The sequence below is a fragment of the Cetorhinus maximus genome, chromosome 8 (genome assembly GCF_964194155.1).
Source record: "Cetorhinus maximus chromosome 8, sCetMax3.hap1.1, whole genome shotgun sequence".
Taxonomy (NCBI): domain Eukaryota; kingdom Metazoa; phylum Chordata; class Chondrichthyes; order Lamniformes; family Cetorhinidae; genus Cetorhinus; species Cetorhinus maximus.
The window spans coordinates 48,695,545-48,709,873 of record NC_135886.1 but is presented as its reverse complement, the minus strand read 5'-3'; the positions used below and the strand labels follow the sequence as shown (position 1 = coordinate 48,709,873).

The 14,329-nt window shown below is 44.2% G+C and overlaps 1 protein-coding gene across 1 annotated transcript in view; it reads right to left on the bottom strand.

Annotated features, from left to right (window-relative positions):
• Positions 1-13,112: 13,112 nt before the first annotated feature.
• mical1 (microtubule associated monooxygenase, calponin and LIM domain containing 1) overlaps positions 13,113-14,329 on the bottom strand; it is a 108,738-nt gene continuing 107,521 nt past the window's right edge. Inside the window, exon 29 of the mRNA XM_078546794.1 lies at positions 13,113-14,139. Coding sequence (XP_078402920.1) covers positions 13,943-14,139 — 197 coding nt within the window. The 3' untranslated portion in view covers positions 13,113-13,942. The remainder of the gene's footprint in view (positions 14,140-14,329) is intronic.

Here is a 14,329-nt window from a genome sequence, read left to right as displayed (position 1 = left end):
GAAGTTCTCTCAGTTCCTTCGCCTCCGTCGCATCTGTTCTGATGACGCTACCTTCAAAAACAGCTCCTCTGACATGTCCTCCTTCTTCCTTAACCGAGGTTTTCCACCCACGGTTGTTGACAGGGCCCTCAACCGTGTCCGGCCCATATCCCGCGCATCCACCCTCACGCCGTCTCCTCCTTCCCAGAAACATGATAGGGTCCCCCTTGTCCTCACTTATCACCCCACCAGCCTCTGCATTCAAAGGATCATCCTCCGCCATTTCCGCCAACTCCAGCATGATGCCACCACCAAACACATCTTCCCTTCACCCCCCCTGGCGGCATTCCGTAGGGATCGTTCCCTCCGGGACACCCTGGTCCACTCCTCCATCACCCCCTACTCCTCAACCCCCACCTATGGCACCTCCCCATGCCCACGCAGAAGATGCAACACCTGCCCCTTCACTTCCTCTCTCCTCACCGTCCAAGGGCCCAAACACTCCTTTCAAGTGAAGCAGCATTTCACTTGCATTTCCCCTAACTTAGTCTACTGCATTCGTTGCTCCCAATGCGGTCTCCTCTACATTGGAGAGACCAAACGCAAACTGGGCGACTGCTTTGCAGAACACCTGCAGTCTGTCCGCAAGAAAGACCCAAACCTCCCTGTCGCTTGCCATTTTAACACTCCACCCTGTTCTCTTGCCCACATGTCTGTCCTTGGCTTGCTGCATTGTTCCAGTGAAGCCCAACGCAAACTGGAGGAACAGCACCTCATCTTCTGACTAGGCATTTTACAGCCTTCCGGGCTGAATATTGAATTTAACAACTTTAGATCTTAAACTCCCCCTCCCCCCATCCCCACCCCGTTTCTTCCCCCTCCTTTTTTTTTTCAATAATTTATATAGATTCTTCTTTTCCCACCTTTTTCCATTATTTTTAAATCTATACCTTTAATGCCCTGTCAGTCTTTCCACCCCACCCCCACTAGAGCTGTACCTTGAGTGTCCTGCCATCCATTCTTAATTAGCACTTTTCTTAGATAATATCACCACCTTCAACACCTCTTTGATCCTTTTGTCTGTGACATCTTTTGATTATCTGCTCCTATCACTGCTTGCTTATCCCCACAACCACCCCACCCTCAACTTCTCTCTCCCCCCACCCCCCACCTTAGACCAGCTTATATTTCACCTCTCTCCTAATATTACTTCAGTTCTGCCGAAGGGTTGTGAGTACTCGAAACGTCAACTCTTTTCTTCTCCACCGATGCTGCCAGACCTGCTGAGTTTTTCCAGGTAATTCTGTTTTTGTAACTGAGGAAGTTTCCTGGTGAAGGAGAGTAGTGGCTATGTTGCTGGACTCGCAATCTGGAGAGCAAGTTCCAATCCCCCTGTAGTAGTTTGAGAAGCTGAATTCAGTTTATATTTTTAAAAAACAGTAAAAGTGACCATGAAGTAGTTGGATTGTCATAAAAACACAACTGGTTCACTAATGTTCTTTAGGAAAGGAAGTCTGCTCTCCTTACCCGGTCTGGCCTGCATGTGACTCCAGTCTCTCAGCAATGTGATTGAGTCTTTACATTCCTCAAAAATGACCTCGTAAGCCACTCCATTGTATCAGCTGTTACAAAGAATTACACACTGTGGCAGTTCAGCAGGAAGGCCCATCCCCACCTTTTCAGGACACCCAGCAGTGAGCAATAAAGGTCGACCTTGCAAGTGTCACCTACATCCTGAGAACAATTGGCAAAAGTGGTTTGTCCAAGTACTGCATTTCAATCAAAGCTATGCTGACTCAGTGAAGCTGTTTGTTAGGAGGCTTAGGTGACAGCATTTATCCTGGAGCTGATGAGAGAAGAACATATTTTATTCATGAGTTTCTTTTCTTGCAATACAAAGGGGTTTTATCTAGCAGTGTTCCTGGTCTCCACCCATTATGTCCACCCAGCCCAGATACTTAACTCCTTTTTGGAAATGGTTTTGAGTGCATATAAGGACATAAAGGAAACTGTTGATCCTGTTTCCTCCAATGGACCATGTATAATTTGTCACTATTTTGAACTCTCCCTCTGGGGTATTTAACTTCCAGAGGTTAGTGAATAGCTACAAGTAAATATTCAAAAAGAATAAACTTGAAATAGCTGATCCAAAAAGTAATTGAAGGAAATTGACAGAAGATCATTCTAATATTACTCTTATAACTGTTATATCTCTCAAATCATGGTCTCACCAGAACCGGGACTGTTTGTGTTAATTTGCGGGTTTATTGAGACTTATTCTTTCCCTAATAACCTTCAATCCCATTATTAAACACATGTTTATACATCATTTTTAAATGCATCAGGGGATAACTGCTTTTGTTTAGAGCCTATTCCAGATATCATCTATTTTGGGATGGAAGAAAACATACTTCATGCCCCTGGCCTTGATTGAACCTTTTCTAGTTCTGTATCTTTGTTGTCTAATCCTGCACTCACACCTTTGGTTTCGATGAGCTGGTTACATTCACATAATTCACACCATCCAGGATTTTAAAGACCTAAACCATGGCCACTTGGCATCTTTTTTTAATCTCAGTCACTTCTGTTCCTAAATTGGTCCTATTTCCTGAATTCTCTTCAATGAGAGTCAGTTTATCCTTGTGAAAACAGGATGACCAAAACGACACACAGCATGCCAAATGTGGCTTCACATATAGAAATTTCTAGAAGTTACAATGTGGAAACTGGCTGTTTGCCTGGGAAGGACTAACCAGATAAAGTTTTCAGAGTCAGCACAAGCACCCTGAATAACTAAGAGGTGATCTAGTTGAGGTGCTTATGATGAATGGATTTGAAGAGGTAGATGGGAAGAAACCACTACTCTGGTAGTAGAATACAGAACCAGGGGGATAACCTAATATTACAGCGAGGCTGTTGGGATTGTTGCAGGGCACAAAATATTGGAAATCGGGAACCCTCTTTCCCAAAAAACTGTTACTTGGGGTCAATTAAAAAATTTCAAAATTGAGGTTGATAGACTCTTGTTAAGGGTATTAAGAGACGGGTAATCAAGGTGAGTAGATGGAGTGAAGATATATCAGCCAAGATCTAATTAAGTGGCTGAATGAGTCCTTGCAGTGGAATGACCTCTTCCTGTCCCTGTTCTAACAAGATTAGATTGTCTGACCTAATTTCCTGTTCATAAAACCTCTGCGTTTGTAACTTAAGTGGTAGAAAGTTATGGTTCTGGTTAAAATTTTAATGCTTTTGATATTAATCATCATGGAGTGTAAGCTGTACCAAGAAGACTCTCTCATCCAACAAGTTGTACAACCAATTCCAGCTAGGGCATTCCTACTTAAGTCTTTGTTTGCATTGAATGGGTGCTCTGCTTTACTTTGAAATGAAATTAAGAAAACATACCAAGTTCGATCAGAACTATTTCTTTGAACCTGCATGCTTTGTTTATCAGGTTAGCTAGCTGTTGAATTTCCAATTGGTTAATTCTGAAGTAATATTGCAGAGTTAGCTAATTAATCACCTCTCGTTTTCTCCACGTTTCTCTGCGTAACTGGCTTATGTTTCAACTGCTCTCAATCCGACCCTTGTTTCCACTTTCAGCTCAACTGCAAAAGTGTCCAGCTTGTAACACAGGCAGCTGTTTGAACCATTGTAACAACAGTTGTAAAACCTGTTCAGGTTAGCTTCTTTTTACTTGGGGTCAAGACTTTTGGGGGAGAAAATGAAAGACCTGCATTTTATTAGCACCTTTCACAACCTCAGGACACCCCAGAGTATCATAAAGCCAATGAAGTGCTTTGGGAAGTGTAATAATGTGGGACTGAATTGAGCTAGGCTGGGTTGACTTGCTGGGGTTTTACTTTTTTTTTGACAATGAGCATCTTGTGACTCTAGGAAGAATATGATCAGCCCTTGGCAAACCAGATGATCCAATTTGACTTCAAACCCAAAGTTGCTCCTAAGATCCAGTGTTTGCCCTCATTGTTATTATGTGGGACAGATATTTTAGACCACGTTTAAACTGGTTTTCTTTTAATGGATACCAAAGTGGGAAGGGGAGAGGTATCATCAAAATACAGCTCTTAATGAACCATTGCAGTGCTTTGAGAGATGTGAGGAAAACTGCGGTTTCTCAGACCAAATTAGGACAACTTTATATTTAGCAATGAAAGACGTGTGATTTTCAAACCTAAGCCTTCATGACATATAGCCCGGCTTCAAAGGTCAATGGGAAATGCCCAGCACTGCCACTCTTAAGAACATAAGAAATAAGAGCAGGAGTAGACCACATGGCTCATCGAGTTTGCTCCGCCATTCAATACAATCAAGGCTAATCCTGGGTTTTAACTCCACTTTCCCACCCACTCCCCATATCCCTTAATTCCCTGAGACCAAAAATTTGTCTATCCCAGCCTTAAATGTATTCAACGATGGAGCATCCACAACCCGCTGGGATAGAGAATTCCAAAGATTCACAGCCCTTTGAGTGAAGAAATTTCTCATTTCAGTTCTAGAATCCTTTGCTTATCCAATGGATGCACTGACCTACTAGAGTTGCCAATTCTGGTTGGATTTATTCTTGGAGATTTCATCACCTGATTTCCTGCCTCTAGCTGCTTTGTCCCCAAGCTCCAACCATTGTTTGCCTTGTATGCCCATCTTCACTGTACACCCCCTCCCCAGGGTCAATAGAATGGGAACGGGGGAAATAGTGGCTTGGTGGTAATGTCACTGGACTCGAGGCCCAGGCTAATGCCATTGGGACATGAGTTCAGATCCCACCATGGCAGTTGATGGAATTTAAATTCAGTGAACAAAATCTGGAATTATAAAGCTAGTTTCAGTAATCATGGCAACTATTAAAAACCCATTTGGTTCACTAATGTTCTTTAGGGAAGGAAATCTGCCTCCTTACCCAGTCTGGTCTACAGGTGACTCCAGACCCCCACTCACAACAATGTGGTTGACTCTTAACTGCTCTTAACCTCTAAAATGGCCTAGCAAGGCATTCAGTTCAAGGGCAATTAGGGATGGGCAACAAATGCTGGCCTTGCCAGCGATGCTCACATCCCATGAAGAATAAAAAAAATAAGTACCCCATTGGAGGGGTACTTTTCACCATCACCAATAATTTTTATAAGTAATCAATGGTAGTGATTTTTGCAGCTTTCAGGAGTTTAATCTTTAATTCCTGGATAATCCTGGAGGGTTGGCAACTGAATGCACCACCCAGCCCTACCAGTTAGAATAAAACTTTCGACCCAGCTTCTCTCACATAATGGCATTAACATAAACTGTATTGAGATGGAAAGTGCGCGTTGAGTTAATCAACAAATGAGAATTTGAATTGAGTTATCTGTTTACGATGAGTAAAACATCCATGAATTTTTAGTGAATTATATATTGTTAATATAACGTGGGCCTACCATGTGCTGGGTGGGAGGGTTAATTTTTGATGTTGTTGAAGATGATGGACTTTATATTGGATCATGTAACCAGTCTGCACTGTTGGGTTGCTCGGAACAATGCCTTGAAGAAATGTTATTTGCTCTGTATGTATGTATCTTTTATTCAATGTATAAAACTATGGATGGTGAAAGAAGCACTTGTTGAATAAAGTTAGCAAGTCTTTGGGCTGGATCCTGCTCCACATAAATCAGGACCTGGAGAAATTCTGTTTAATAACTAGAAGCTGATTAGTAAACTGAAGTGCTGCAGCGAACTGTTTGTGCCACCTGACCTCTCAGAGTAGAACTGTGCGCGGCGGCATTGCAGTTTCAGGTAGGACCCCCTGGTCCTGGGCAAAGCTGCTTAGACCCGAAGCCAGTCTTGTAAAATGCTGGCTGGTTATGGTATTGCAGAGCTGTGTGCACAGTGCCAAGTTACTGACCTATTCCATAGCATGAGGACTCATGGTACATAACAATCTAATCCAATGCCTAACCCCTTTGATATGTTGTTGTTGTTTCCCTGGTGATCTTGGCCATAAACAACCACAGCTACAGCATGGGGCATCATTATGGCTGTGGTTCCACACATATTCCTTAACTACTGGCCTATTTCCCCTCTCAACCCCAACCCATCACACGGGAGAGTGGCATAAACATCAGTAATCAGGCACTGTAGCACAGCCACAAATGAGTCCTGGCTCCCAAGAGTTCTTATGTGGGGACAGGACCAAGAATGTGCTTCAACACTCCTTAAAGGTTTGTTTTGAGGCAGGTATCTATGCTGATCAAGGAGATGGATGGGGAATGTAGCAATTGCCATTTTGGGTACTTGGCGCCTGCCTCAAGCAGACCCAGGTCAGGAATAGGAACACTTGATGTAGAGAAAAGTTCTTCCCTGCCCCAATGACATGCCTATATCTCAGAAGAACGCTACCTACTCGAGAAGTAAGTCATTTTCATTCCCCATACTGACCATCTCTGAATGAGATTGCCAGTTTCTTGATAAATTGGGTATCCTTTTGAACACCATTCCCACGCTCATCAGGATTAGATTTGCCAAATGCATATCATGTGGGATCCTTTTAGCCAACAGAGGAGGCCTTCATTCTGTCAGGCTGGGCTAGCTTTGAACCAGCCTGATGTCTAATCTACTCCTCCACACTGCCAGACAATACTGGGAGGTGGAGGGAGACAACATCCCTGATTTAAACTGGAGATAACTGTAACATTGGAGTGTGTTTATCTGTATGCGTGACTGAACACAAAGCAGCTCTTTTCCTAAAAGAACACTCAACTCTGTAATTAGTAATAGGTGCATAGTGTTACTGAACTGACTAGAAAACCTAGTTTGTGTTGGAACCCTGTCTTTATTTAGCAGTAATTCCAGAGGTTCCTGTGTGCTGTACAGCAACCTGAAATTGAGAACCCATTTCACTTGCATTATGTATCGGGGCCTAATTCTTAGGAGATGCTTGTTAATCTCAGGAAGACTTTTAAAAAAAACATTCCATCAGTTTTTTTGACCCATTTGTTTCAGCTGATTTTACTTTGAATTTATTTGCTGTAATAAATTGTTGTGCAGCTTGCAAGAACATGATAAAGCTTTAAAATTAAACTTTGTCTTTCTCTTTTTTTAAATCCCATGAAATGAGCTTGTTTAGGCCAAACAATGGCAAATTGGGAGTTTGGATTCTGTGGTTAAATTCAACTGGATGCTTGCGACCAAAGGTTGTCACTTGGGCATCTGATTTGTCAGCACTACACGTGCATCACAATAAGTCAGTGATTTTCAAACACTGGCTTTTAATTTAGCCCCTAGCTTCTCATACTCCCTTGGTAGAATCTCTTTTTTAGGACTGCTGTAGTCCTACCTTTGTTGTTGGTACCACTGTGGATCATGACAACTGATCCTTCCCCTCTCCCTTTACATTCCTTTCTAGCCCCAAGGAGATGTCCTTCACCCTGGCACCAGGGACTCACCCTCTCAGTTGCAGAGAACAGTATCTATCCCCCGAATGATATTGTCCGCTACTACAACTACATTCCATTCAACACCACCCCCACCCCCCCTTGAATGGCTTCCTGCACCATGCTGCTGTGGTCAGTGTGCTCATCCTCCCTGCAGTCCCTGTTTTTGTCCACACAAGCTTCACAGTAAGTCAATGATTTTTAAAACACTGAAATAAATTGTACTATTACACAGCTGATGGTAAATGCTAAGCTGTTCAAATCCCAGAGGGAAACTTGAAACAACTGTCATAACCAATTTTTGCAATGTGTATGTTTCGAGATGCAGGCTTTGAATTAATTATAATAAGACCACCGAGTCTCAAGAGGTTTTTATAAAACTAAATTAAACATTTATTAATTAAAAGATTGTAAGTACATCCTATCTACAAATCACTACTATAATAACATCTAAAAATCCCCTAATTAATCTGACTCCCAGTTACACCTCTGTTAAGGCAACGGTAAGACACATAGATTTAAACAGACACCTGGCAAAGCACACTCTGGACAGTTGCATTCAAAATGAGCTTCTTTCAGCTCTGGGTACTTGCAGTCAGCAGCTTGAGGCTTAGAGACCGAAGGCTTTAGATCTTAGAATTCCTCTTTTACCAACAGCCTTCTCTTCCTTTATATATATATTTTCCTCCTTGAATACAATTTCTCATTGTATCACTAGGTGTTTTGAACTTTACCTCTTCTAACGATAAAACCCTTCCATAGCACCAATTTTATTAGTAAGCTTTGAAAAAAATAAATGCATTGTTTGGCTTCTTCTGGCTAGGTGTAATATTTCACCCATTCTTTTGAACAGTTTATTTAAAAACGCAAATTGCCCCTTTACACTTCACCTAACTTCCCTATGTTTAACTAATTAACATTTCATTTCACTAATTAACATTGTTCTCCGACAGGATTTCCGCCTGTCTCTTCTGCCCTGTTCACCTTCATTGCTTTCCATTTCTCTCCTGGTGTTTGACAAGGTGTTTACTAAAACCCGCTTTCACAGCCATATTTCCTTTCTCAGTGACTGTCTCCGTCTCCGACTCACCCCACGTGGATTTCAACTGAAATTCCATCCCTCTTGTTTCGAACCCACCCAGGATTATAGGTATCTCTGGGACATAAAACGTTTCTAGGACTGCTGTTCCCGTCGCATTCTGAGATCCACACTCAGTGCCATGCGCCGCCATATGAACACACTCGACCTCTCCCTCTAGCAGCACCGCCGCACCCTTTTTCAAAGCTGCGCGTGCCCCCAGTTTCATTTTATTCTTCGCCTCATCCGACGCCTCAACAAGAAACTTTTTCTCTTTCTCTCAAGTGCTAAGGAACGCAAGCTCCAACAACTCATCGACACCAACACCCATCTGGGACCCTCCACCCCTGCTTGTCCCTCCGTCCCCACCCCATCTTCCAATCCCAGCCCCAGCTGCATATTCACTATACCCCTTGACCTTCCCCTCTCCGATGCTGAACGTTCAGTGCTCAGCAAAGGATTTAGTTTCATACCCTTACGCCCTCATCTCAATGAATTTCGGGCTCGGCATGATGCTGAACTCTTCTTCCACCGTCTTCGTCTCCGTGCTCACTTCTTTGGGCAGGAGTCCTCTCCCCGTTCAACGGATCCTTTTACCCACCTCCAATATTCTCCCTCCACCTGGACCCCTCCCTCTGGATTCTTACCTTCTCTTCATCTTTTCATTGAGAACTGTTGGCGTGACATTAGCCGTCTCAATTTCTCTGCTCCTCTCACCCATTCTAATCTGTCTCTCTCTCAACTTACTGCACTCCATTCTCTCAGGTCCAACCCCAACATTGTCATCAAACCCGCTGACAAGGGTGGTGCTGTTGTTGTCTGGCGCACTGACCTCTACCTCGCGGAGGCTGAGCGTCAACTCGCAGACACTTCCTCCTACCTCTCCCTGGACCATGACCCCACCACAGAACATCAAGCCATTGTTTCCAGGACTGTCACTGACCTCATCCCCTCTGGAGATCTTCCTCCCACAGCTTCCAACCTGATAGTCGCCCAAACTCGGACGGCCTGCTTCAACCTCCTACCCAAAATCCACAAACAGAACTGTCCTGGCAGACCGATCGTGTCAGCCTGTTCCTGCCCCACGGAACTCATTTCTCGTTATCTTGACTCCCTTCTCTCTCTCCTTGTCCAGTCCCTTCCCATGAATCCATGATTCCTCTGACACCTTACGTCATATCAACAATTTCCAGTTCCCTGGCCCCAACCGCTTCCTCTTCACCATGGATGTCCAATCCCTCTACACCTCCATCCCCCACCAGGATGGTCTGAGGGCCCTTAGCTTCTTCCTTGAACAGAGGCCCGAGCAATCCCCATCCACCACTACTCTCCTCCGTCTGGCTGAACTTGTTCTCACACTGAACAATTTCTCCTTTAACTCCTCTCACTTCCTCCAAATAAAAGGTGTGGCTATGGGTACCCGCATGGGCCCCAGCTATGCCTGTCTCTTTATGGGGTATGTGGAACATTCCTTGTTCCGGTCCTACTCCGGCCCCCTCCCACAACTCTTTCTCCGGTACATCGATGATTACTTCGGTGCGGCTTCATGCTCTCGTCGGGACCTGGAAAAATTTATTAATTTTGCTTCCAATCTCCACCCCTCCATCATTTTCACATGGTCCATCTCTGACACTTCCCTTCCCTTCCTTGACCTCTCTGTCTCAATTTCTGATGATAGACTGTCCACCAATATCCATTACAAGCCTACCGACTCCCACAGCTACCTCGACTACAGCTCCTCACACCCCGCTTCCTGTAATGACTCCATCCCATTCTCTCAGTTCCTTCGCCTCCGTCGCATCTGTTCTGATGACGCTACCTTCAAAAACAGCTCCTCTGACATGTCCTCCTTCTTCCTTAACCGAGGTTTTCCACCCACGGTTGTTGACAGGGCCCTCAACCGTGTCCGGCCCATATCCCGCGCATCCGCCCTCACGCCGTCTCCTCCCTCCCAGAAACATGATAGGGTCCCCCTTGTCCTCACTTATCACCCCACCAGCCTCCGCATTCAAAGGATCATCCTCCGCCATTTCCGCCAACTCCAGCATGATGCCACCACCAAACACATCTTCCCTTCACCCCCCCTGGCGGCATTCCGTAGGGATCGTTCCCTCTGGGACACCCTGGTCCACTCCTCCATCACCCCCTACTCCTCAACCCCCACCTATGGCACCTCCCCTTGCCCACGCAGAAGATGCAACACCTGCCCCTTCACTTCCTCTCTCCTCACCGTCCAAGGGCCCAAACACTCCTTTCAAGTGAAGCAGCATTTCACTTGCATTTCCCCTAACTTAGTCTACTGCATTCGTTGCTCCCAATGCGGTCTCCTCTACATTGGAGAGACCAAACGCAAACTGGGCGACCGCTTTGCAGAACACCTGCGGTCTGTCCGCAAGAAAGACCCAAACCTCCCTGTCACTTGCCATTTTAACACTCCACCCTGCTCTCTTGCCCACATGTCTGTCCTTGGCTTGCTGCATTGTTCCAGTGAAGCCCAACGCAAACTGGAGGAACAGCACCTCATCTTCCGACTAGGCACTTTACAGCCTTCCGGGCTGAATATTGAATTCAACAACTTTAGATCTTAAACTCCCCTTCCCCCCATCCCCACCCCCGTTTCTTCCCCCTCCCTTTGTTTTTTTTTCAATAATTTATAGATTCTTCTTTTCCCACCTATTTCCATTATTTTTAAATCTACAACTAATACCTTGTCAGTCTTTCCACCCCACCCCCACTAGAGCTGTACCTTGAGTGTCCTGCCATCCATTCTTAATTAGCACTTTTCTTAGATAATATCACCACCTTCAACACCTCTTTGATCCTTTTGTCTGTGACATCTTTTGATTATCTGCTCTTATCACTGCTTGCTTGTCCCCACAACCACCACACCCTCAACTTCTCTCCCCCCGCCCCCCCACCTTAAACCAGCTTATATTTCACCCCTCTCCTAACTATACTTCAGTTCTGTTGAAGGGTCATGTTGGACTCGAAACGTCAACTCTTTTCTTCTCCACCGATGCTACCAGACCTGCTGAGTTTTTCCAGGTAATTCTGTTTTTGTTTTGGATTTCCAGCATCCGCGGTAGCTTTTTGTTTTTCACATTTCAAACCTACTTCTATACATCAAAGCCTCTAGCCCAGCTGGCTCTAACCCAATTAAGAGACACACCCACACACACATAGACACAGACACCACAAGGATTCTAAAATAATTTCCAATAACATTATAGACTTTATTATATCTTATTGATAATTGGCAAACTAACAAATAGGGATATCATTTACACATTGACTTCTCTCTTTTCTCTCACTATCAAATGTTCCCTGCCAATTTTATCCTCACCCTACCTTTCCCGAAGCTATTAATTCCTTCTTTCCTCAGTGACCATTATTCACTGATGAGATTGCCATAAGGAATTACTGTTTCACTCCACTCCCCATCCACACATGCACTTCCAGCAAGTATCACAGAACAGTAATCTGGAGGGATAATTTTGTTTGCTTCTTCCCCTCCCCTCTGCTGACACCAATTGTAGTTTTCCTATTGTTGGTTCAGTTCACAGAACCATGTCCACCACTATAGCCCCTCCCATGTCCACTATAGTCCTGCCCCCACCACAACCCACTTCACCAGCAGTTTTCCTCATTCAAGGCATTTGCCTTAAAGCCTCTCGCTGTAGCGTTAATTACACAAAGTGAACCATTTGGGTCTGGTCAATTTATAAGAAACTTATTACAGATTTAAAGATCACTAAATCTAGGCTACAATTCACATTTCCAGATGTCCAATTTGTCTTCAAACTGATGAGCCTCGATGATGAGAAATGTTGAGTACTGGAAATGCACAGCATGTCTGTCTGCATCTGATACAAAGTGAGAGTCCCTTCTGAAATGTTTCTGCTTCAGATGCTACTGTTGTGCTTTTTTAGCATGAAATTTGTCATTTAGGTTCTGTGTTATTGATACAGATAAATCACAGCTGACAAGCCCAGTGTAAAATCGCTGCAAAGTTAGGGTGGGGCAGGAACCCAGGGGTAATCCCTCTTCTTCCATTTCTCACTCTCCTTCCCCCCACCAAATACCCCTGGGGAGCGGTGGGGAGGTGTGAAATTCAGGCCATTATTTCTCAGCAGCCTTGTCTACAGTGACTCAATGGAAGTAAATTGAGAGCTTAGGATGCCAGAACAGCCAGCTTTGAAATTGTTGTGCAAACGTATAATGGTTATCACGTTCTCCATGATAGATATGGACATTTTAAGCGGCAGTGATTGTGACTGCTCTTGCCTTTCCCTATCTAGTGACGGATTTAGTAATTGCAGCAACTAGCGCCTGCTGCAAGTGGTTGAGATGCTGCATGCGACAATTGCACTGGGGCAAATGGGTGAAGTGTGTCCTTTTGGCCAGAAATTCCTTTACAATGCCAGTGCCATTTCAAACTCTGGTGGCATCACCCAGAATTAATGCACTCCCACCAAATGAAGAGCTGTGCCAAGGGCAATCAGCACCTTCGTGGGGGGAAACAGAGTAGTGACCACAGTGGTGGCACAACTCTTCAAACCTCAGTTATACTGTTGAATCCGACTGAAGGCTGCAAGACAGGTTAGATTCCAAAGCTTCATCTTTTTCAGACCAGAGATTGGAAAATTCCTTTTTATTCAGCAGTTGCAATGCACAGAATTAACAATCATACATTATTCTCAATGCACGGTTGATATAGAATCCAAACAATAAGATCTTTTTTTTACAATAGCACTTGATTAAACATACATCATGAGCAGAAGCTGGCTTATGCGTGGGAGTGTTGTTGCATAGGACTCCAGTTCCATTGAGGCTAAGGTGATACCTAGTGCAGCCTTAGCTGTGCTGGTGACAAGGGCCACGGTTGCTCATTTAGCATCTTCCTGGGTATCGTGCCTTGTGCAGTGCCTGCTCTGAGGTAGAGCAGACTGTACCTCCCTTTCATATCAACAAATATATGTCAGTCAGATAATTCATTTCAAACATGTGGAGAAAATCTTGAATGGAATGTATGAGAACAAACCCTTTTTAATGTGTGTGTTGAAAAACAAAATCAACTTGCAATTTATTTAAAATACAAAAAAAAAGTTTGAGGTAAGTTTACAGGTCAGGGTCTATCTTCTTAGGTTTGGGTTCTGACAACCCTCCACTGCACTGGAAACAGTGAAGAATGTGGGCGACAGAGAGACAGGCCTCGGGTCCAAGACTGAGCCCCGAAAAGTCCTCAGATGCTCAATGTTCCAAGAGGAAGAAGATAATGACCTCAATCAAAATAGCAAATTACAAAAATTAGGTTCTTAGAAATATTGTATAATTTTCTTTAATAAATATAGAAGTGGAGGTGTTTTCCATGAATACTTAAAGATAAAGCCTCCTAAGGATTTTCTGTTGGGAGTATTTCTTCAACCTGAATAATCTAGGACCACTTGATATGAATGTGCTATCTTCATGCCCAGGTGATGGAGGCAGCTGGGGTGAGGTCTCTGGCTGCAGCCCCAGGCACCACGACCGCATGTTGTTCTTCTTCCAGAAGTCTCCGCTGCTCCAAGAATGTGACCAGTTTGTCCCTCATCTTGACCACCTCGATCATCTCCTTGAAAATCCTCTCCTCTTCAAGATAATCGTTCGGTGTCTTCTTTGACTCTGTAAGATGGAGAGGCAACAGTCAACATGTGAGCAAGATAGAAGAAATAAGAATTTGTTTAGTAAAATATTCACTTATAGACTCCTTTTTCACTGCTCCAGCCTGCCATTACACAGCAGTTGCACAAACAGATGTTTGTAAGCCAGCCGTTCCTTTCATGATGTGCTGCACCGTCATTTGTTGCCAATC